General features: G+C 57.3%; 2 protein-coding genes across 3 annotated transcripts; both read left to right on the forward strand.

The window, feature by feature from the left end:
* Positions 1-4,191: 4,191 nt before the first annotated feature.
* Positions 4,192-8,585, forward strand: KCNJ14 (potassium inwardly rectifying channel subfamily J member 14). The gene is made up of 2 exons (XM_045891864.3): positions 4,192-4,893; positions 6,645-8,585. Exons 1-2 carry the CDS (start codon positions 4,192-4,194, stop codon positions 7,239-7,241), a joined length of 1,299 nt encoding a protein of 432 aa, XP_045747820.1. The 3' UTR covers positions 7,242-8,585.
* A 2,121-nt stretch (positions 8,586-10,706) lies between these two features.
* CYTH2 (cytohesin 2) lies at positions 10,707-19,031 on the forward strand. Of its 2 annotated transcripts, none has more exons than XM_045891865.3 (12): positions 10,707-10,927; positions 11,765-11,912; positions 12,002-12,068; positions 13,106-13,224; positions 14,241-14,321; positions 14,817-14,929; positions 15,015-15,163; positions 15,647-15,758; positions 17,641-17,717; positions 18,339-18,410; positions 18,510-18,664; positions 18,753-19,031. In XM_045891865.3, the coding sequence occupies exons 1-12, from the start codon at positions 10,909-10,911 to the stop codon at positions 18,838-18,840; spliced, it is 1,200 nt and encodes a 399-aa protein (XP_045747821.1). In that variant the 5' UTR covers positions 10,707-10,908; the 3' UTR covers positions 18,841-19,031. The 2 variants fall into 2 exon arrangements, with proteins under 2 accessions (XP_045747821.1, XP_064437525.1); XM_064581455.1 differs by lacking the exon at positions 10,707-10,927 and adding an exon at positions 11,276-11,464 and having other exon boundaries at positions 15,647-15,759; positions 17,639-17,717.
* The last annotated feature ends 3,755 nt before the right edge of the window (positions 19,032-22,786 follow it).

Genomic DNA, 22,786 nt, shown 5'->3' on the forward strand with positions numbered 1-22,786 from the left:
AGGTCAGGGGGAGGACTTGAGACTCTGGATCCTTTTCCCTCCTGTCCTGCCTTCGCAGGGGCGGGGTGGGGGGAGGAGGCCTTGAACCCGTGTCCCATCCACCCTCTGTGAGCTGGGCCATGTTGGATGCAGACATGGCCCTCTGGAGGTGAAGAACTCCATCAACTTTGTGAAATGGACACAGCCATTTCCACCTCACAGGGCTGAGGTGGGGGGATTGATGAGGCAGAAGCCTGCATTGGAAAGGCTCAGGACCCAAACCGGCACCCCAACCTTAGCACTGCGTGGGTCTGGCCAGGTCTCCTACCCTGTTCCCCAACCTGTGAAGTGGGGCAGTGATCTTGACCTCCCAGTGTCCTGGACAGTCAAGGTGAGGTGAGCAGTGGGGTCTGGCGGAGTCCAGTGGGCAGGCTGCAGGCATCCCCTGAGCCCATACAAGGCCCAGGACTTAGTAGGTGCTCAGGAACCTGATCAGGAACCCTGATAAGGTTGTCCGTGGGTCATCGCCCAGGCTCTGGCACCTGAGAAGCCTGGATGGGTGCCTGAGTCAAAGACCTCAGTGCCTCAGTTCACTTTTCTGTGAAAAACAGCCCCCCGCCCCACGCATCCAAGGGTTGTGGTTAGAGATGGGTGAGTGGGTATGGAAGGACCCAGCCTGCGGACCACCTCCCCTACCCTGTTGGTGGCTCCTGATGGGACCAGCACATAGTGGGGCCTTCTGGGGAGGAGAGGGCTGCAAATGCAAATACAGAGCTTGGATTCAAACCTGGGCCCTTCAACCATTAGCTTCAGTTAACCCCTTTCTGGAAGAATGATCTCCCAACTCCCAGGGTTGTTGAGGGTGAGAAAAGAGTCAAGGTTGGGGCACGGTGTCGATGCTCAGCACGGTCAGGCCCAGTCCACTCTGATCTGAGCTGCAACTTTGCATCCTTAGAATGCAACACGCAAAGCTGTCCAGGTGCAGAGCTTAGTGAGGCGGGGAGGGTAATGTGGGGACCCACTGATGTTGAACTTAACGACTAACAGCCCTCTCATTTTGAGCACCCCTGGCCCTGCCAAGAAGCCCATGGGGATCCCAGAGCTTGGTGCAGGGGCCACACAGTACATGGGTGCTTGGTAAATACTGATGGGACTGACTGTCACATATCTAAACTCTAGCCGCCTCTGCAGCTCCTGGGGTAGGGGGTTATGAAGTCCCCGGGTCCATGCATTGTGCTTTCCTTCCTCTCTTCTCCACCCTGTTGAGCAGCCGAGATTCTACTTCCCAGAGAAGGGAGCTGAGGTTCAGGCAGGGATGGGACTTGCCACCAGTCCTACAGTTAGGAAGTGACAGAGCTCGGATTCAACCCAGAACTGCCTGATTCAAAAACCCAGGCTCTTTCCACAGACGAGTCTCCAGAAAAGGAAGCCAGTGGTCCTAGGGCACATAGTGGGTCAGCCACTGAGCCAGGATTGGGCCCTTGATCTAAATGGGAGACTTCCTGACCTTGAAGAAGTCCAATTTCCCCCCTTTTACAGTTGAAGAAACTACTTAGATTTGCCTAAGATCTGAGGGTCAGGGCTGAGCTTGGGTTTTGTTTTGGTTTGTTTTTTTTGTGGGGTTTTGTTTTGTTTTGTTTTTGGTGGTGGTGGTTGTAACTATTCGTTAAAATAGGAGTTTAAAAAAGGGCGCCTGGCTGGCTCAGTCAGTGGAGTATGCGACTCTTGATCTCGAGGTCATGAGTTCGAGCCCTAGAATACAACCCACACACTAAGTATACAATTCAGTGTTTCTTAGTATTTTCATGGAGTTGTGCCACCATCACCACAATCAGTTTTCAAACACTTTCATCACCCCAACAGGAAGACCTGTGTCCTCTGGCTATCACTCCCCACCCAATCCCCCCACCTCCCAGCCCTAGGTACAACTAGTCTCCTTTCTCAATGTTGTACAGATTTGCCCATCTGGACATATAAATGAAAGTATACAATATGTGGTCCTTTTTTTTTTAAAGATTTTTTTTTTTAAGATCTTATTTATTTATTTGACAGAGAGATACAGCGAGAGAGGTAACACAAGCAGGGGGAGAGGGAGAAGCAGGCTTCCTGCCAAGCAGGGAGCCCAATGCGGGGCTCGATCCCAGGACCCTGGGATCATGACCTGAGCTGAAGGCAGACTTTTAATGACTGAGCCACCCAGGTGCCCCAACATTTATTTATTTATTTGAGAGAGGTGGGGGAGAGGGAAAGTCTTAAGTAGATGCCATCCTCAGTGAGCCCAACCTGGGGCTCACTCTCACGACCCTGAGGTCAGACCTGAGCCAAAACCAAGAGTCAGATTCTTAATCAACTGAGTCACCCAGGTGCCCCAAAATGTGTCTTCTGTATCTGGCTTCCTTCACTTAGCATGATGTTTTCAAAGTTCATCCATGTTGTAGCGTGTCAGCGCTTTGTTTTCTTGCTGGGTAGCACGTCACTGTGTGGATATATCACATTTAGTTATTCATTCGTCAACTGATGGCTATTTGGGTTGTTTCCATCTGTTGGTGGCTATCTCTAATAACATGGTCATGAACATTTGTGTACCAGTGGTTTGTGTGGACGTTTGTTTCTAGGGGATACCTAGAAGTGGAATTGCTGGGTCAGAGGGTAGCTATGTTTAACCATTTAAGGAACTGCCAGACTATTTTTCCCAGCATCTGCACCATTTTACATTCCACCAGTAAGTAATGTACGATGGTGCCAACTTCTCCACATCCTTGTCAACACAGGTTATCTTTCCGAGTGGATGGAAAATAGCGTTTCATGGTTTTGATTTGCATTTCCCTGATGGCTAATGACATCAAGCATCTTTTTAGGTGCTTTATGAGCTTATCTTATTGGCTACTTGTATATTTTTCTTAGAGAAGTGTCTCCTCGGATCCTTTGTGAATTTTTTTTTAAGATTGATTGGTTGATTTGAGAGGGAGAGCACAGGAGGGAGGGACAGAGGGCGAGAGAGAGTCTTAAGCAGACTCCGCACTGAGCGCGGAGCCTGACGCAAAGCTCTATCTCAAGACCCAAGATCACTACCTGAGCTGAAACCAAGAGTTGGATGCTTAACCAACTGAGCCACCCAGGTGCCCCTCCTTTGCCTATTTTTAAATTGTGGTGTCTTTATTATTGAGTTGTAAGGGGTGTTTAGATATTTTATTTATTTTTTTTTAAGATTTAAAAAAATTTATTTGAGAGCAAGCGAGCACGAGTGGGGGGCAGAGGGAGAAGGAGAAGCAGACTCCCCACTGAGCAGGGACTCTGATGTGGGCCTCCATCCCAGGACCCCAAGATCATGACCTGAGCTGAAGGCAGACGCTTAACCAACTGAGCCATCCAGGCGCCCGTTTAGATATTTTAGATAAAAAACTTCTTACATATATGATTTGCAAACAATTTCTCCCATTGGTGGCTTGTTTTTTCACTTTCTTGATAGTGTCCTTCGAAGCCCAAAAGTTTTTTTCTTTTAAAGATTTTATTTTTAAGCAATCTCTATACCCCATATGGGGCTTGAACTCACAACCCCAAGATGGAGAGTCCCACGCTCCAGGGACTGAGCCAGCCAGGTGCCCTTCAGAAGTCTTTCATTTTGATGAAGTTCAATTCACCCACCATTTTCCCTTTGTTGCTTCTGCTTTCTGAGCCTGTTTTCGAGCCATAGATGGCCCGGGTTCATCTCTCCATGCGGATTCCAAGTTGAGAAACAGTCACCACTCTATGGACTCTGGATTGGTGACACTCAAATCCTAGTTTACTCACCTCTGACCTTGGGCAAGTTAAACGTTTTGTGCCTCCGTTTTCTCATCTATAAGATGGGGATGATAACGGTGTTGGGCTCAAATATGTAAATTCCTGTAAAGCGCTCAGAACGGTGTCTGGCGCCGTGCAGATGTCTGCTCTAATTACTGTGGTGCTTGCCATAATATTATCACGGCCCTGACTTCGTTGCTACACAAGCATCTCCTATAATATCATGGTCCTCGATGCTGTACTGTTCCGACTTCCAGCGTGAGTGCTAGGCCGCCCATTTGCCAGATGAGGCCACCGCGGCCCAGGGAACACGCCTGGCTGAGGAGCCCACCATTCCTGGCACCCCTGACGTTGCTGCCCGTCTCTCGTCTCCGCAGGTTCGGGGCGCCCGCCCCCCACTAGGCCAAGTGGAGGGGGTGCCCCCGCCCAATGGGCCTGGCCTGGGCCCTGCGCCGCCTTAGCGGCGCCCTGGAGCCAGGGGAGGGCCGCGCCGGCGACGAGGAGGAGGCCGGGCCGGGGCTGTGCCGCAACGGGTGGGCGCCGTCGCCGGCCGGGCGGCGCCGCGGGCGCTTCGTCAAGAAGGACGGGCACTGCAACGTGCGCTTCGTGAACCTGGGCGGCCAGGGCGCGCGCTACCTGAACGACCTGTTCACCACGTGCGTGGACGTGCGCTGGCGCTGGATGTGCCTGCTCTTCTCCTGCTCCTTCCTCGCCTCCTGGCTGCTCTTCGGCCTGGCCTTCTGGCTCATCGCCTCGCTGCACGGCGACCTGGCCGCCCCGCCGCCGCCCGCGCCCTGCTTCTCGCAGGTGGCCAGCTTCCTGGCCGCCTTCCTCTTCGCGCTGGAGACGCAGACGTCCATCGGCTACGGCGTGCGCAGCGTCACCGAGGAGTGCCCGGCCGCCGTGGCCGCCGTGGTGCTGCAGTGCATCGCCGGCTGCGTGCTCGACGCCTTCGTCGTGGGCGCCGTCATGGCCAAGATGGCCAAGCCCAAGAAGCGCAACGAGACGCTCGTGTTCAGCGAGAACGCCGTCGTGGCGCTGCGCGACCGCCGCCTCTGCCTCATGTGGCGCGTCGGGAACCTCCGCCGCAGCCACCTGGTCGAGGCCCACGTGCGGGCCCAGCTGCTGCAGGTGCGGGCCGCCGGGCTGCAAGGGCCAGGCCGGGGCAGGAGGGAGGGACCTGTCGCGGGGGGAATGGTGGGAGATGGAGGCCTGAGGCTGGGGTGTGTGGCTGGCCTGGCCGGTGCGTGGACTACAATTCCCAGCAGTCTCGCGGGCAGAAACCCTGTCGCCCCCCCCCCCCCGCCTTTGTGGACTGAGGCTCCTTCCTGGATCAGTTGTGGGAGATGGAAACCCAAGAGAGAGGTCTGTGACCAGTGCTAACTGGAGACCTTGGCTTGAAACAGATTTTGAGACATAAAGAGGTTCCTGTGGCTTGAGGGTGGGCCCCCAGTGGGGTTGTGGGATATCTAGACCTGAGAAGGCCGCGTCTGTCGTGTAAAGGCTCTAAACTACAATTCCCAGAAGCCTCTGTGGGTAGGGAAAGTATTCCGAAGGGATGGTCTGAGCCGATGATGTAGTTTGTGGGTGGTGTAAACCATGGCTCGGGTTTTCAGTTACCAGCCCACACAGCGGTACCGAGAGTGGCCTGTGACTTGAGGCCAGGCCCCTATGAGGTTGTGGGAGATGTAGGCCCAAGGATGGGGCGCAGGTCACATCCGCAGAAGAGCTGTGGAACGCAATCCTCCGTGGCCTCTGGGCACGGGGTCCCGCAGCCTTTGCGGGAGACTTCATTCCCCGTGTCAGTGGCCCAGTTGGCCCCACCAGCCTCCTGTTCAGGGGAGTACAGGGCTGGAAAACACCCTTGAATTGTACCTTACCGCCAAAACAAACAAACAAAAACCAAACCGGCTACGACCCCCATTGGCGCCTGGGGTAGCAGCTCCCTCTGGTGCCCTGAGGGAGGCGCCCTAGTGTTTCTCTAGAATTGTGGTCAAACTGCCCAAATTCTAGGGCAGTAGTTGTCCTGGCCCAAGTAAAGACACTTAAGAACCCCGGGGTGAGGTTGGACTTTGCTGAGAGGGAGGACGGAATGGTGGTGAGAACTACAACTCCCAGCAGCATCTGGGGGCTCCTGGATTCATGAGTGGGAGAGATACTCTCTCTCCCAGAAGTCTGTGGGGCGCTGACATGGTTTGGGAGGTTGGGCATGGAACCAGTGGGGGAAGGTGGGGGGAAACTACCAATACCTGGCCTGGGGACTGCATTGTCCCCTCCCACACACACATACACACATACACTCACACATACAAACTCTCACACACACACACGCGCGCACAATGGGACAGAGGGGCTTCTAGTTGTGTTGGGGGATAGATAAGCCAGGGGCTAGCCTGAGGCTGTGGTAGAATACAGAGTGTGGGACCTAGGTTGTCATCCTTATTTATAGCTCAATGGCCATATATTGAAAATCATTTTTCTGTCCCTCTCCTCCTTCTCCAATTGCTGCTTGGACATTACCCCTACCTCTGTTGTCTCTTTAACTTCGTCTCTGCTTTGCTGATTTCTGTGACTTGATACCAATATCATTCTGCCCCTCTGTCCCCTCTCTTTTTCTCTCTTGCGTTTCTATCCCCAAACTCTTTGAGTCTCTGTCCCTCACTCTTTATCTCTGGTTCTGTCCCCCCCCTTTCTCTGGACCTCCATGCTCCTCTCTCTGGGCCTCCATTCCCCTCTCTGGGTCCATATTCTCACCCCACCACCCCTGCCTGTTTCTGCTCTCCCCTTCCTTGGCATCTCCGTTCCTTTATCTCGTCATCTCTGTCTCCATTCACCTCTATGCTCCCTGCCGGCTGTCTTTGGCCCCTCTCCTCTTGCTGCAGCCTCGTGTGACCCCGGAGGGTGAGTACATACCACTGGATCATCAGGATGTGGACGTGGGCTTTGATGGTGGCACCGATCGAATCTTCCTTGTGTCTCCCATCACCATCGTGCACGAGATCGACTCTGCCAGTCCTCTGTATGAACTAGGACGTGCCGAGCTGGCCCGGGCTGACTTTGAGCTGGTGGTCATTCTCGAAGGCATGGTGGAGGCCACGGCCATGACCACACAGTGTCGCTCCTCCTACCTCCCTGGTGAGCTGCTCTGGGGCCATCGTTTTGAGCCGGTCCTCTTCCAGCGTGGCTCCCAGTACGAGGTTGACTATCGCCACTTCCACCGCACTTACGAGGTCCCAGGGACACCAGTCTGCAGCGCCAAGGAGTTGGATGAACAGGCAGAGCGGGCTTCCCACAGCCCCAAATCTAGTTTCCCCGGCTCTCTGGCTGCATTTTGTTATGAGAATGAACTTGCACTGAGCTGCTGCCAGGAGGAAGAGGAGGAAGAGGAGGCCAAGGAGGGGGATGGGGTGGAGGCAGAAGATGGGACTGCCAGCCCCCAAGTACTCACACCAACCCTGGCACTGACCCTGCCCCCGTGATGCCCAGCTGGTGTCTCCCTATTTGTACCCCCTTCCCAGAGATAGCAAGATGGAGAGTTAGGGCCCTCTCCTGGGATGGGGGCAGGTGTTTCCCAAGCCCGACAGACCTGCTGGGTAAATTATTAGCTGGTGAAGTTCTGCCATGCCTAGTGGACCCACCACAGACATACTGGATCTTAATTCCTCTGCGGCCCATGCTCCCTCCCAAGACCCCTTTATCAGCCTGATTCCTGAGTCTCCCCAGAGCTGAGGGATCCAGAATTCTGGACCACCCAAGAGGCAAGGACTGGTGGTTCTAGATTCCTCTAATGTGGCTGGGTTGGTTTGTCGAGCAGGGTCAGGAATCAGTGGTATATACTGTCTCCAGGGACGGAACGGAGATTAAGAGTTTGCAGGTCTGGATTGACCTAAGATTCAAGGGACTGTTGCTTCTTGACTCAGCTAACCAAATAGCAAATCATTTTTTTCTAGACCATGTAAGGAGGGAGGGTTATGGAATGCCCCAAGAATTCAAGACTATATTAACCAATGACAAAGATTGTTGACTACAGGTCAAGAAAAGACCCTGTGGTTCCAGAAGACCCAAGAGTTAAGATTCTGTGAATCTAGATTGACCACAGAGGCAAGCACTGGTGGTTCTAGAACACGTTGAAGCTAGAATGTTGAGCTACTGAGGAAATGAAATAGTCATGTTTCTAGAATGCACAAAACGAAAGAGTGTCTGTGGGTCTGGAAGGGCGACAGTGACAGCTTGGGAGTTCTTGATATTAGATAACTCCAGACCACTGGCTGTAGAATATCAAACCAAAGGGATAATCAATACTTCCTTATGATCCATGGGGTTTGTTTTCTTTTTTTTTTAAGTGCCATTCTAGAATGTCCAAAGGAATCAGGATTCTGTGGCTCTAGAGTGATCACAGAGTCAAGGAAGGAGTGGCGATGCTAGATGACTGAGATTTGCCGGTTCCAGTTTGCCCAGTGGAGTTGAGAATCTCGATGATTCTTTGTGGTTCTGTAATGCCAAAAGGAATCAAGGCTCCAGGGATCAAGGGTTGTCCATTATTAAAACCTGGAAGGTCTAATCAGCTCCTAGAACTTGGCAGTTCTAGGGAGGTGGACTTGGGACTTGATCGGCAGCATTTCTGGGCTGACCTAGAAAGTGAGGGCCCAGGCAAGACCCTGTGGATAACAGGGCTAGTTGTTGGGCAAGGGAAGGAGAGGCCCAAGGCTGATGAGTCTACGATGCTCTGGAATCCTACACCTAGCAATGTGTGTCTCTTTCTTAAAGATGTTTCACATATGTGTATTATATATATATAATATAAATACAGATATCTGTCTATATTTTCCTGTGGTTCATACAAAAGGATTAGAAACTGAGCTTGAGCTAATTGGAATAGAGTCCTTTACGAGGATCCAGGAAGCTTTGCTCTAAATCCCAACTCTGCCGCAATTTACTGCATGGTTTTGGGCAAATCATTCCCCTCCTTCTTCCCTCAATTTCCCCATCTGTAAAAATGGGGCACTGGAAACTTGAAGTTCTCCAAGGACTTTGCCACTAGGGTGATTCCTCACTTCACTGAAGAGGACAGCTGGGGGTGGGGGTGAGGGTCCTACAGATTTCCCAGCTCTCCCTGGTGCTGGAACGCATGGCCTTCCAGGAGCAACTGGGACGGGAGAGACTCTCGGAGGCCAGCTATGAACTTGGATGTGTGAACAACAAGGCAGGCAAGGGGTAGTGTGGGCTGTGGCTAATAGCCAGAATCCCCCCCCGCCCCCCCGCCGGTCCCGCTTAGGGGGCAGAGGAAGGAAAACGTAGCTCTGAATGCCAGGTGAAAGTATGTGTTCAGGGGGAGAATTGTGCCCCAGATCAAATCAGTGGGAGCCCTGGGTGATGTGTCTGTGAGTGTGCTTCTGGGGCATGGTTTGTCACGCCTGTCCTCCAACCCCCACCATACTGCTATCTAAGTGCCCAGCAGGCTGGGAGCCAACTGCAGAAGGAGCCAGTGCCAGGGAGGAGGACACATTCCCACCTGTGTCCCAGGACTGGGGGCAGGCACTGACATTGCCCATTAGCTTGCCCCAGTGCGGCAACAACCCAGGTCCCTGCATCTGGCTTCCCCACCTCCCTTTATCCTTCAAAATCCCCACTTAATAACCGGATGGGATTAATTAGCTAGTTGTTCTCCCAGTGCAGGTGTCTGGGGGTAGGGACGGGGGTAATGGAAACACATGGAGAAGGATGTTAAGTTGGGGGTGAAGGGACAGGAAGAGGGTTCTGTTTGGAAGGAAAGAGAGTGGGGCAAAGCTGGTACAGCCTAACTTCCCAGTGGGAAGGACAAGACCTGGGCCGCTCATAAAGGTCAGGGAGGGGATTAAGAGGCTCCGTGTCTAATCTGTCAGCTTAACCAGGTCCTGGCCCTGAGTCTGTCCCCCACCTGCCTGGCCAGGGACGGCAAATGAGGACAAGGCCCAGACACCACCTGAGACCCAGTTAGGGACCCGCCCATGACAGGGATGCCCAGGTACTCCATCCGGGCCAGCGGCCGGCACTTGCTTTTTCGGCAAGGAATGGAAATCAGAGGCTGGGGCGGAGCGGGGTGGGGAGACTCCGAGAGGAGGGAGGAGTTTAAGAAGAGCGGGGACCTGAAGTGAGGGGAGTCACAGAGGAGGGAAGGGACTTTGAGAGCGAGGAAGGAACCAGAGAGGTGGAAGGATGTTGAGTAAAGGGAGTTGTTATAGGGGGAGGGGCTTGAGGGAGAGGGGGAGGGGCCTGAGAGGCAGAAGGCGCCAGGGAGGCGGAGCCTTCACTATATTTGGCCTTCCCCTAACGTCCCATTCTCCATGACAGACCCCCAATAGCGTAGAAAGAATAAGTCTTTTGTTTCACCACTCCTTGACTCTCAAGAGGCTGAAGTGGACGGGAAAGTCCTGAGAGGGGTTAAGGAAAGGATCTGGAGATCAGAGGGGCCAGAACCAGAAGGACAGAGGCCAAAAGACGCGCCAAAGCCGTTCCCAGTTGCCTGGCAACCGCTGCGGTCAAAAGCCTGCTTGGCCAGCCAAGGAGGTGTGGCTCCCGGAAACAGCAGACAGTTGTGGCACCGCCCCCTGGCAACGAGACTAACAAAGTACCGCTCCCCAGCAACCTATTACTAGAGGCGGGGCTGGATTGGACTAGCATCCTCCCCGTGCCCTTGCGCAGGCGCAATCCTCTCTGCTCGCGCATTGTCCCACCTCCATGCAACTCCTTTCCGAGCCTTCTCATTGGCGGGCACACCAGCCAAATGCCATCTTTTGTTTCGGAGGCGGGGCCCGGCTCTCTGGCCGCACTCCGATTGGCCCCACGGGCCGTCTAGCTCCGGCCGGACAGTGCTACGTCTGCTCCTTGTGTGCCTATTGGCCCTGGAGGACGATCCTTCGGGGTCGGGGGCGGAGCAGACGAGAGGGCCCTCCGTGGATTGGACGGTGTCAAAACGAGGGGCGGTCCCTATTGGCGGGGCGGTTGGGAGGCGAAAGGAGAGTCCTTTCAGCGCTGAGGACTGGCGCTGAGGAGGCGGCGGTGGCTCCCGGGGCGTTTGAGCGGGCTCATCCGAGCCCGCGGGCCAACGCGGATCCAGGCCCGACCGGCGGGACCGCCCCGGACTCCCCGCGGGCCTTCCTAGCCGCCATGGAGGACGGTGTCTATGGTAGGTCAGGGAGGGGCGGGGCCGGCTGGGAGCGGATGGAGCGTTTCGACCCCAACGTTCCGCCGCGAACATCCCTCCCGGCGCGCGCTGCGCGGAGCCTTTCGGCCCCGTCGTCGCCTAGCTTTTGTGGGGCGCGGGACGGGCTTCCGGCGGGGCCCGAGAGCAGGGCGTTCCAGGCCATTGTTTGGGCCGAGCCTGTTTCCGGTGGCGGCGGGAGGGGGCGGGATGGAGCGGTGGAGGCGAGGCCGGGGCGGAACCATTCCCGCTGGAAGGGCCGGGCGAGCCCAGTGCCTGCTGGGAGCCGGGAGGGGGGCTTCTGGGGCGGTTGGGTGGGGAGAAATCTTGGGGGCTGCCGAGATCCCGCTAAGGCGGGGGCGGGGGCCTTCGATGCCCCGCCCCCAACCCCAACTCTTACGAGCTGTCCACAGCTTTCCCAGCCGTAGTTACTTTCCGCGGACCCAGGAGTCCCGACACCCAAGCTCCCAGTTACCTCGCCAGGAATGGAGGCAGAAAACCAAGGCCTCAGCCCCCTTCCAAGTAATGGACCCACCAGTTTGGCCTCCCAGCCCCCTTTTCCCTCAAACTCAGGAGTCCTGACCCCTAGCCTCCCCCTCCTCCCCCAGGACTTAAGTGTCCACATCCGCAGGCCTTCCTCCCCTGGGTTGAGGAATCTAGACCCCCAGCCTCTTCTTCCAGCAGACAGTGGAGGCCCAACGCTCATCCTCATCCTCCCCTGCAATCTAGTCCTGCCGGCCCCAGCCCTGTCCTCCCCCAGATTGCAGGAATCCAGGCTCCCAGTCCCCAGAACTGACCTCCAACCCCTGACCCTACCCTCAGAGCCCCCAGACCTGACACCGGAGGAGCGGATGGAGCTGGAGAACATCCGGCGGCGGAAGCAAGAGCTGCTGGTGGAGATCCAGCGCCTTCGGGAGGAGCTCAGTGAAGCCATGAGCGAGGTGGAGGGTCTGGAGGCCAATGAGGGCAGGTGAGGGCTGGGGTGGGGAACTTGGGGGTAATGGGGCCAGGCCAGGGATGCCCAGGCATTGAGCCTCCATCCCCTGCTCTCTCCTGCAGTAAGACCTTGCAACGGAACCGGAAGATGGCAATGGGCAGGAAGAAGTTCAACATGGATCCCAAGAAGGTGCTTGGGCCATAGGGCTGGGATCCATCAGGCCGATTTTCAGGCCCGGGGGTGGGGGGGGTGGGGGTCTGGCACCTTTAGGTTCCAGAAGTGTGCTAGGTAAAGATCTACTTAAGGTGGACGGATGTGGTCCTAATCCCCACATTCAGATATAGGCTGTCCATTTGTTCTCTGAACACTCACCAGGCATTCTACCTTCCTGACCTTTGCGCGTGCTGTGTCCTCTGACTGGGAGGCTCTCTTCCCTTTTCTGTTCATATTTCTGGACCCTCTTGTGGGGCCACCTAGGGGCTCAGGAGGAGCTCGAGTCTGGTAGGGAACACGGATGGGGACATGCGCAAAGGAGGTTTGACCAGGGCCACTTCAGAGAGCTGCCAGGGCTGTGGACCCTCACGGTGGGAGCCTTGTAAAGTTAGGGAGGGCTTCCTTGAGGAGAGGACAGTCAGGTCCAGTTTGAAGGACGAGTCCGTGTTCACCAGGTGGAGAAAGGTGTTTGTTCATTCGGTCATTCCCATTCTCTGAGGCCCTCTCAGGCTTGCCCCTGTGCTGTGGGCCGCGCTGGAGCCCCAGAGAGGACTTGACCTTACCTTGCCCTCGGCGAGTCCCAAGACGTGGATACCACACTCCAGAGTCAGATGTAGCTTTCATGGCACAGGGCGAGCCAGAGAACACCCCATCCGGCGTGAGGCTTGGCCCTCACAGCCCTTGATGTACTGCTGTCTGCGAACAGTTTCAGATGTTATTCTTCTGGGCCAAAGCAGTTGCAGTTTGTCAGACATTCAACAAACTCATTGGGCTCCTGTTCCTTGCGGGACCCTGCTCTTGGTGCTTGACTAACCAGGCAAAGGCAGAGGGCACAGTAGGTGCAAAGGCTCTGAGGTGGGAGGGCCGGTATTTAAGGACCTGAGTGAAGCCTGAAAACAAGACCTGGCCAGTTCTGTTGAGGGCGGGGGTGGGTGTGGATGCTGAGGTCCCTGGGGAGGTGGGGGGCAGGGCTTTCTGGCTGTCAGGGCTGAGACCCGGCCTCCACCCACCAGGGGATCCAGTTTTTGGTGGAGAATGAACTTCTGCAGAACACACCCGAGGAGATCGCCCGCTTCCTGTACAAGGGCGAGGGCCTGAACAAGACAGCCATCGGGGACTACCTGGGGGAGAGGTGAGACCCCACCTAGCTCCCATAGTCCCCTGCGCCCAGCTCCTGCCCTTACTGCCAACTTCCTCTCCCGAGGAGAGGCCCTGATAGACCAGCCTTCTGACTGGATTGTGACAGAAATGGACTGATGGAGGGGTCTGTGGAAGCCTGAACTTGGGGCTGTCTGATCATCGGGGGGGCGGGGCATGGGAATCTGTGGACACCTGGAAAGTCGAGGCCCATCCACTTAGGTGTGGAGACAGCGGAGAACAACTGTGAGCATTGTGGGGGTGTGAGAATCGTGTAGACAACTGGCATGCATGGGAACTACATAGACAGCTAGGGAGTATGGCGATTGTCAGGGAGCATGGGGACCCATGGACGTCTGGGGCATGAGGATTTTCTGTGGACATTTGGGGTACCTAGGGATTTGTGGACATCGGGGGTGATCTGAATATGTGAGGTGCACAGGACCATTGGGATGTCTGGGTTGCTGAGGGATTGTGTGGACATCTGGGATGTGTGGGACTTTCTGGACGTCTGGCTTGTATCAGGACTATCTGGTCGTCTGGGGATTGTGGGGACATCTGGGGTATGTGGGGGACTGTCTGAACATCGCGGGGAGGTGGTAGCCCTCTGTAGATGTCCAGGGACCATCTGGGGACAGCTGGTGGTGTGGGGATTGTTCTGTGAACAGCTGGGCTGCGGGGGGACTGCCTGGGGTAGATGGAAGCCATTTCTGGACATCCGCAGAACCTGGGGGTCAGCAGGGAGGTGATAGCAGGTAGAGCACATTTGCTGGGTTTCCCTTGACGACAAAGGTTCAGCTAGACCAGGGATGACCTTGCAGCAGATGGTCTTCCCAAGAGCATGTTCTGAGTCCTCCTGTCCCGGTGCCAGGCCTGTGATGGGGCCGGGGTCAAATTTTCACCAGCTCCAGAGGCAGCCACTCTGCCCCCAGCATTCCCCTCCAGTCCACTCCCACCCCAGCCTCCCCAGACTCCTTCCTGTGCATGACTCTGTCTTTGTCCACCCTTCAGGGAAGAGCTGAACCTGGCAGTGCTGCATGCCTTTGTGGATCTGCACGAATTTACTGACCTCAATCTGGTGCAGGCCCTCAGGTGAGAGGGATGGGGTTGGAAGGGCAGGGATGTACCTGCCAGGGCTCTCTTTACAACTGCTGAACCCTACTCAGAATAAAAACAGAAACAAAAACTAGGGACTCGATTGTCTCATGGAACACAGAAGTCCGTGGTAGGGCCTGCTTCAGGCATAGCTGTATCCAGGTGTTCAGCTGGTGTCAGAAGGTCAATTTTCTCTCTCTTTGGGTTATGCTTGCCACTATGTTGGCATTGCTGTCTCTAGACCCTCCTTTTGTGTGGCAAAAGAAGCCCCTGGCAGACTTGTTTAGCAAACTTGAAAGAAAGAAAGGGTTTTTTCTGTATAAATTCGCTCAAAGTCCCACGGCCAGTGCTTGTGGGTCAGCTTGGATCCATACCCGAGACAACTGCTGAGGCCACGAGGCTGTTACTGGCTGGCTCCTGACACACGGACCGAGAGCGGGGAGGGGGGTTCTTCCAGTCCTGGCACCCACCCCCAGCTCCTCTCTAACGCAGGCAATTTCTCTGGAGCTTTCGCCTCCCCGGAGAGGCCCAGAAGATTGACCGGATGATGGAGGCCTTTGCCCAGCGGTACTGCCTGTGCAACCCTGGGGTCTTCCAGTCCACAGGTGGGGGCCCGGACTCCTGGGGCCTGGGAAGGAGGGGCCGGGGGCCCACCTACCTGTGTCATCACCACCTGACTGTCTGATGCAGACACGTGCTACGTGCTGTCCTTCGCCGTGATCATGCTGAACACCAGCCTTCACAATCCCAACGTCCGGGACAAGCCGGGCCTGGAGCGCTTCGTGGCCATGAACCGGGGCATCAACGAGGGTGGGGACCTGCCCGAGGAGCTGCTCAGGGTCAGACCCCCTCTTCCCCTCCCTACAGTCCCCACCCCGCCCGCCTGCCCAGCGCCGTCCCTCTCCGTGCCCTGGGCCCTCCTCCCCGTGTGTCTCCCGCTGCCCGAGCTGGCGAGTGCGGTCATGCTTACCTGTCTGGTTCTTTTCTCTTCTTTCGCTCCCGGGCCTACCTCAGTCTTCATCTCTCTGTTTCTCTTTTCTGTCTCTCTCTTGCCCTCTGGCTTTTTCGGGATCTCGGTCCATCTGATTCTCCCGTCTGTCCATCTCTCTCAAGAACTTTGCAGGCCGCTGCAACGCTGCATCTTTTCTTTCTCTCCTCCTCTCTCTGCTCCCCGGGGCTCCCTCCACCCTTCTGCCTCCTCCCAGGGCCGCTCCTCCCGTGGTCCCATTGCCTCCCTGGCTGTTGGAGCACCCCACCATGGCCAGGTCACCCCGGGAGGGCCCCTGGGACCTGGAGTTGCTGACTGCACCTTCGCCCCCCAGAACCTCTACGACAGCATCCGAAATGAGCCCTTCAAGATTCCTGAGGATGATGGGAATGACCTGACCCACACCTTCTTCAACCCGGATCGGGAGGGCTGGCTCCTTAAGCTGGGTACGTCCCCTCCTGACCCCGCTGGCTGCCTCTGCAGGGGGAAGTTAGGGGGCCCCGGGCTCTGGACTTGGCTGCCATGCGCACCTGCTGTATGATCTTAGGCAAATGATCTGATCTCTCTGAACCTTAAGTTGCCACATCAGCAAAATGGGGCTGAAAACAAGATTAGGCCTGTGTGCTGGGCCCGAGCACGGGCACAGAGGAAGGGCCCCATAAATACCCATGGGCATAGGGTAGGCGTTAGGGAGCACTGACTAAATGCCAGCCTCTGTGCTTATGAATGCAGAATCCCCGGCTGGAATGGAATGGGTGGGGTGGGGCCGATCCACCCGGAAACACGGAGCGCCGGCAGATTCCGGAGAAGTTAGCAGGGGTCAAGCAGGTGCCCCTTTCGTGGGGGTTATCTGAGGTTTGGGAGGGGTTCTCATCTGTGGCTTCACGGAAGAGATTCACCGGGGAGCTTTTAAAACCTTGACGGCCAAGCCACAGACTCACAAAGCCAGGATTTCTGGGGCAGGATGGGCTGTCAGTCGTGTTGAAAGCTCCCCGGCCGCCTTCCGGGGCAGAGCCAAGGTTGCAAGCTGCTGGCTGGGGGCTCTGCACCGTAATGGTAGGTGCCATGGGAGTGCTCGATGCGGCCTTTGAGCGGAGAGGCAGTGGGTGGCTGGGGGTGGGGGTGGGGACAGATACCTGCATCAGCTCCAAGGGGAGGCAGATGGGTTGGGGGACCCTTAGATTCCATAGAGGCCTCTGGTGCCCCGAGCCGGGAGAGGGCAGGAAAGCGGGCTTGCCGGCAGACCTTTCCATCTGCGGGGATGCTTCCCATTTCCCGGAAGAGGACACTGAGGCTCAGTCACTGTGCAGCAGTCCCCGGGCAGGGGTGGCCTTGTCCCCAGATCTCCGACCGAGTGTAGCTTTCCACTCCGTGCGGTCAGAGAGAGGCACCTTCTCCTTCAAATGCTGACGCGTAGCAGAGGGTAGCTGGAGGCCGTGGTCACAGAGATGCTTAATGAAAGCCATTTTTGCTGTAACGGTCTGATCCTTCGGGGACTACAGGGAACCCCAGAGCAGGTCACCTTGAAGCAGGAAGGTGTGGATGCAAGTGGGTTTGCGGACTGGGGTCCAGAGAGGGCAAGAGGTGGTCCTGAGGTCACCCAGCCACTTCGGGCCAAGCAGCCGGGGGTTTTGTCTTCTCCCTTTGGGACGATCTCTTCGCCGTGGCAGTGGGGGGGCCCTCCTGACCGAGGACCTGTCCTGGGGGGCGGGCTGGAGCCGGGCACTGATCTGCGGCCTCCCCGGGAGGGAGAGGGTCATGTCGATGTAACTGGTTTTCTTCCTTCTCTTCCCCTCTCCCTCCCTTCCTCCATCTCTGCGTGTTCCTCTCTGCTGTTTCCGTGTCTGTCCCACCCCCTGTGCTTTCCTGCCCTTGCCCACCCTGTTTCTGTTGCCTGCGGCTTCTGGGGGCACCCCATTCTCCTGCCTTCCCCTCTCCTCGCCTGGTCCTGCCTGCTTTCTCGCTGTCTGCCCCAGGAGGTAGGTACGCTGCCCGTCCTTGCTGCCCGGCCTGACATCAGGGGAGGGGGCTGCCCCGGCCTCAGGCCCACAGGAGGAGGCTGGGGACTTGGACTCGGGAGGGGGCCCCACCAGGCTGACAGACAGACAGGCTTAGAAAGCGTGCAACCCCATGCTGGGGGTGGGCGGGCTCCTCGGGCCCAAAAAACCTCCTGTCCCTGCTTGTCTCTCTTCCCATGCACTGCTTTGTCCTAAGCCCCGCCAGCCCCGCCTTCCCTGCACTCGCTCTGCCTCTCAGTCCCCTCCCTGTCCTCCCAGAGGCCCTGTCCCCCTGTTGAGCCCAGGCCCCCTCCCACCCCTTCCCTTTCAGGGGGCCGGGTGAAGACGTGGAAGCGGCGCTGGTTTATCCTCACAGACAACTGCCTCTACTATTTTGAGTACACCACGGTGAGGGCAGGGCTGGGCTTCGCTCTGGGGCGCTGGGAGGAGGGGCTGGGGGTCAGGTGCCCAGGGTCTGAGGGAGGAGGGCCTGAGGGCTGGGACATCTGGGTCTGAGGGCCTGGGGGCCAGGATATCTGGGTCTGAGGGAGGAGGGGCCTGGGGGCAGAGACTCCTGGGTCTGAGGGAAGAGGGGGCTGGGTCCCGGACGCCTGGGTCTGAGGGAGGAGGTGGCTTGGGGTCTGGACTCCCGGGTCTGCGGGTGGAGGCGGCTGGGGGTCAGGACTCCCGGGTCTGAGGGAGGAGGCAGCTGGGGGTCTGGACTCCCGGGTCTGAGGGAGGAGGGGGCTGAGGGCCGGGACTCCCGGGTCTGAGGGAGGAGGGGGCTGGGGCCGGGACTCCCAGGTCTGAGGGAGGAGGGGGCTGGGGCCGGGACTCGTGGGTCTGAGGGAGGAGGGGCCTGGGGCCGGGACTCCCGGGTCTGAGGGAGGAGGGCTGCATCAGTGCACTAGGACTGCTGTGACAAAGTACCACGAATCGGTGGCTCGAAACACAGACGTTGCTGGGGTTCTGGAGGAGGGGCTGGGCAAGAACTGGGGAGTCTGAGTCCTGTCCCACTTGTTCCTTAAGGACAAGGAACCCCGCGGAATTATCCCCCTGGAGAATCTGAGCATCCGAGAAGTGGATGACCCCCGAAAACCGGTAAGGCCCTCTCCGTATCCCTGCCTTCCGCGGTGGGGGGCCGCCTCTGGTCCCAGGGCCACTCCTACCCACCGTTCCTCTGCTCTCGTGTCTCCCCAGAACTGCTTTGAGCTTTACATCCCCAACAACAAGGGGCAGCTCATCAAAGCCTGTAAAACGGAGGCGGATGGCCGGGTGGTTGAGGGGAACCACATGGTGTACCGGATCTCGGCCCCGACCCAGGAGGAGAAGGAGGAGTGGATCAAGTCCATCCAGTGAGCCCAGGCTCTGGGGTCCTCAGGCAGGGAGGGGGCCGGGGCCTGGGCTCCTTGGCCCTCACCCTGGTACCCTCCCCTTCTGCAGGGCAGCCGTGAGTGTGGACCCCTTCTATGAGATGCTGGCAGCAAGGAAGAAGCGGATTTCTGTCAAGAAGAAGCAGGAGCAGCCCTGACCCCCCGCCCCCCAACCCCATTATTTATTACGGAGCTGCCCCACCCGGGTGGCCGGACCCCTGGGCCCCGGGGCTGCGGATCCTGGTTCTCCAATCCTGGTTCTCTGTTTGGAAAATTCACCACCTCTAGCTCCTCTCTCGTTATTTGTAATTAACACACTGTTGGTAATCTTATTAATTATTTAACCACTCGCGGCCTGGGACCCCTCCTTTCTCAGGGTTGACAGGGCTGAGGTGCCTAGCGTAGCCCTCCGGGCAGCCCATGCATGAGCGGGGCCAGGAGCCACCGGTCTCTGCTGTGGGCTGTCCCCGTGCGTGAGGGACGGATGCCGGTGGAGGCTGCAGCCGAGCGGGGGCCTCCCACGTCCGTCCCTTCGGGTTTCACCCCGAGCCTGCAGGGCTGGAGTAAGGGAGACGTTCAGTGTGGCAGCAGTCGGTGTGGAGTTAGAATTGCATGGCATTGAGCGTGCGGGCAGGCAGAGGTTTGGGGGCGAGGCCTAGCATTCATTCCAGATGCGACTTGACAGCCAGAAGCCGGGCAGGTGCCGGTCCTCCCTCGTTGCTCTCACCCGGCTCGTGGTCTGGGAGGGGCGGCAGATAGTAGCTGATGGGGTTGCAAGCTGGGCCGGCGCTTTGAGTGTGAAAACTAGAGAGCTGATCGAGTTGTGGGGGGACCTACTCGGGGGAGCACATGGGGCGGATGAGCCCAGAAAAAAGAAGGCGGAAGGCCTTGCCACTGGGCTGTCCCCGGGGCTCAGCAAGAGGTAGCTGGTGTCGGATGGGGGCTGGATGGAAGCGGTGGGTGGGGGTAGGGGACTGTGGGGCCATCTGGCCCATTTCTTAGCCACCAGTGGCTGGTCTTCTGGAGGACATTTTACACCAAGCAAGGATAGCTCTGGGAACCCGCGTTATGTCTCCTGTCCTGGGAATCAGCCTCTGAAGTGTGTGGTCTTTCCTTGAGGGCCAAGGTTTGAGGGGTGGGGTACCCCTGAGCCCCAGGTCCAGGCCTGTTCCCCTTGGCCCTCCAGCTTGGGGTATGCTTGGCGTCCCCAAAGAACAAAAGCACAGAGATCCTGAGGGGGGTGGGTTGGCAGGGTGGGAGACCCCGGGTCACCTATGCCCAAATCTGCAGTGGAGACTTGAGTGAGCGAAACCAGGACTTTGGACAGGTCCCAGGACCACCCGGAACTGGAAGCCTGCCCCCGCAGGGGTGCCCAATTGCATTTCCTCCCTCCCACATGCTGTGTCTTCAAAGGGTCGAACCCCTAATTGAGTGCTCCTGGTGGTGTGGGAATCTTGGGCCTTGGGCCTGGCTCTGCCCTGGGCCGCAGGCATTCACCGGCGCCCAGCACACTGCCCCCTCCCCCGGAGCGCTATGGCAACACTGCCGTCCTCGGAGGTGGCGCCCATCTCCCCGCAAGACCCTTGGACTACGATTCCCAGCAAGCTGTGCAGCTTGCTGGCGCCGCCGCTTGCCTGCCCCGCCCGCAGGAGAACCAGTCTCGAGGCCTCCTGGGAGTTGTAGTTTCCCCAGGCTCCAATGCGGGGTTTACTTTAGCCCGGTCTCCTACCCTTGCGTGCAGGTTGGGGAAAGAGGCCCTGGCCACTTTAACCCCCAGGCACTGATGGGAAGTGGAGTTCCCAAATGAGGCAGTAGGATTCTCTATTCCAAACTTTCCAGGGAAATTGGGGTCATCAGCCCAGGGAGAAATGAGGTCTCTGGGTAAATAGAGGGTCCCACCACTCCCTCACCTTATCCTGCCCTCCTCCAGGGAGTGAACCCATAGGTACTGAGTGCCCACTAGCGGGGGAAGTAGTTGGCTCAGCAAAGATGCCCTGGAAGGGCATTGCAGGTACAGGGAACAGCAGGAGCAGAGGCAGGAAAAGGCTTGGTGTGTTGGAGTAACGGACGGCAGGCTTGTGTCCTGTACGGTGTGATTGAGGAGGGAAGTTGGTAAGACGTGGGAGTCAGAGGGGATGCATAGGCCTGATCATTTGGAACCCAATCTGCCATGGTAGGGACTTCGGATGTATTTTTAGTTCATGGAAGCCATCCAACGGTGCGGAGAAGGCAAATGACGTATTTGGATGGAGGCTGTAGGAGGGACCTCTGCCTGCTGCAAGAGAATAATTTGGAAAGGAGGGGGTGAGCCGCAGGGAGGGGAGTTAGGTCGCTGTGCAGTTTTACCCTGGGGCTGAGGGGGTGGAGAGAAGTGGACCCGCGAAGAGGAGCCAGCAGGATTTACTGAATGCTGGACCAACTCTGTGATTCTGGCTTGAGCAACTGGTGAATGGCAATGCCATTTATCGGGACGGTTAGAGAGGGAATTGTGGGGGTGGGGGTGGGGCTTGGTGGCTCTGGTTTGGCCAACTTAAGCTGGAATTGCCTGTGGGACGTTCAAACCAGACTCGTCACCTCAAAGTTGTCCTTCAGTTTTGCCCCAAATCCATCTCCTCCCCAAAGTCTGAGAATTCTAGCTCCCACCTCTCCCAGGACCCCAAATCCCCAGCCTCCTTGTTACAGGTTGAATCACATTGGCCTGAAATCAGTATGTTGAAGTGCTAACCCCCGGTACCTCAGAACGTGGTCTTATTTAGAAATCGGATCATTGCAGATAATCAGGTAAGATGAGGTCATTAATGTGGGCACTAATCCAATATGGCTAGTGTCCTTACACAGAGAAATTTTGGACCCACAGACACACACACACGGGGAGAAAGCTTGTGAAGGCAAAGGCAGAGATTGGGGTGATGCTTCTACACACTAAGGAGCACCAAAGATTGCCGGCCGACCACCGGAAGTGGGGCGAGTCCTGTAACAGGGTCTCCTTCACAGCCTCAGGAGGAACTGATCCTTGATCTTGGATTCTAGCCTCCAGAGCTGAGGTGCCGTCTGTGGCTTAAGCCTCCTGATTTGTGGTACTTTGTTAACAGCAGCCCTAGTGAACTAATAATTCAGCCCTCCTCCCTCAGACCCAGGGGTCCTGCCCCCAGCGCCTCCTCCCTCAGACCCAGGAGTCCAGGCCCCCAGCCCCTCCTCCCTCAGACCCAGGGGTCCTGCCCCCAGCCCCCTCCTCCCTCAGACCCAGGGCTCCTGCCCCCAGCGCCTCCTCTCTCAGACCCAGGGGTCCTGGTCCCCAGCCACCTCCTCCCTCAGACCCGGGAGTCCTGGCCCTCACTACCCTGCCAGTCTTGGCTCTGTCAGCACCCACCCTGGGCAGGTGTGTCCTAAGATCAGCTCAAGCACCACCCCACCTACCCACAGTGCCTCTGAGAAGAGGCAGAATCTAATCCTCACTCTCCCTTTCTCCAACCCCCGGACTTAACAAGTGACCCTAATGCCTTCATCACCTCAATTCCTAAGCCAGGAGTCAACAGGATCCCAGCTGGGTCCCCACTCTCGGCCCCTTCCCTCTGCTCTCATCCAAAGTAGGCCCCACAAACATGCAAATGAATGTGGTACCCAGGGGATGGGGGAACAGGTTGAAGCCAGGAGATCAGACATACAACAGACCCAGTCAGAGGAAAAAGATGAGGAGGCAGAATCAGTCGGGAGCCCCGGAGAAAGGGAGAAAAATCGGGACAAACAGACAAGGCAGAAAGACAGGCAGGCGTCAGGGAGGCACAGAGATGAAACATGTACAGATGGAGAAACACAAAGAAATAGAAGTCGAATTAGGAAGAGTGCCCCAGAACTCAGGCCAGGTGGAGAGATGAGTCTCCTGGGAGGTGGGCGCTCATGTGCAGACACAGGTAAACTGAGGCACAGCCACCGTAGGCGTGGAGGTAGCGGCCGGCCGCCCAGGCACGGGGCAGCACTGCTCTGAGGTGTGGGGAATGTGGTAGAAGCCACGTGGGTGCCGGGAGGTCACCCCGTCCCCAGCCCTGACCCTCCGACGGCCTCTGGCCACCCCCTGCGGCCTCTTAGCCCAGGTCAGCACTGCCA

The sequence above is a fragment of the Mirounga angustirostris genome, unplaced genomic scaffold (assembly GCF_029215605.1).
Source record: "Mirounga angustirostris isolate CCGP_5_RB_7025 unplaced genomic scaffold, mMirAng1.0.hap1 SCAF_16, whole genome shotgun sequence".
NCBI classification, from domain to species: domain Eukaryota; kingdom Metazoa; phylum Chordata; class Mammalia; order Carnivora; family Phocidae; genus Mirounga; species Mirounga angustirostris.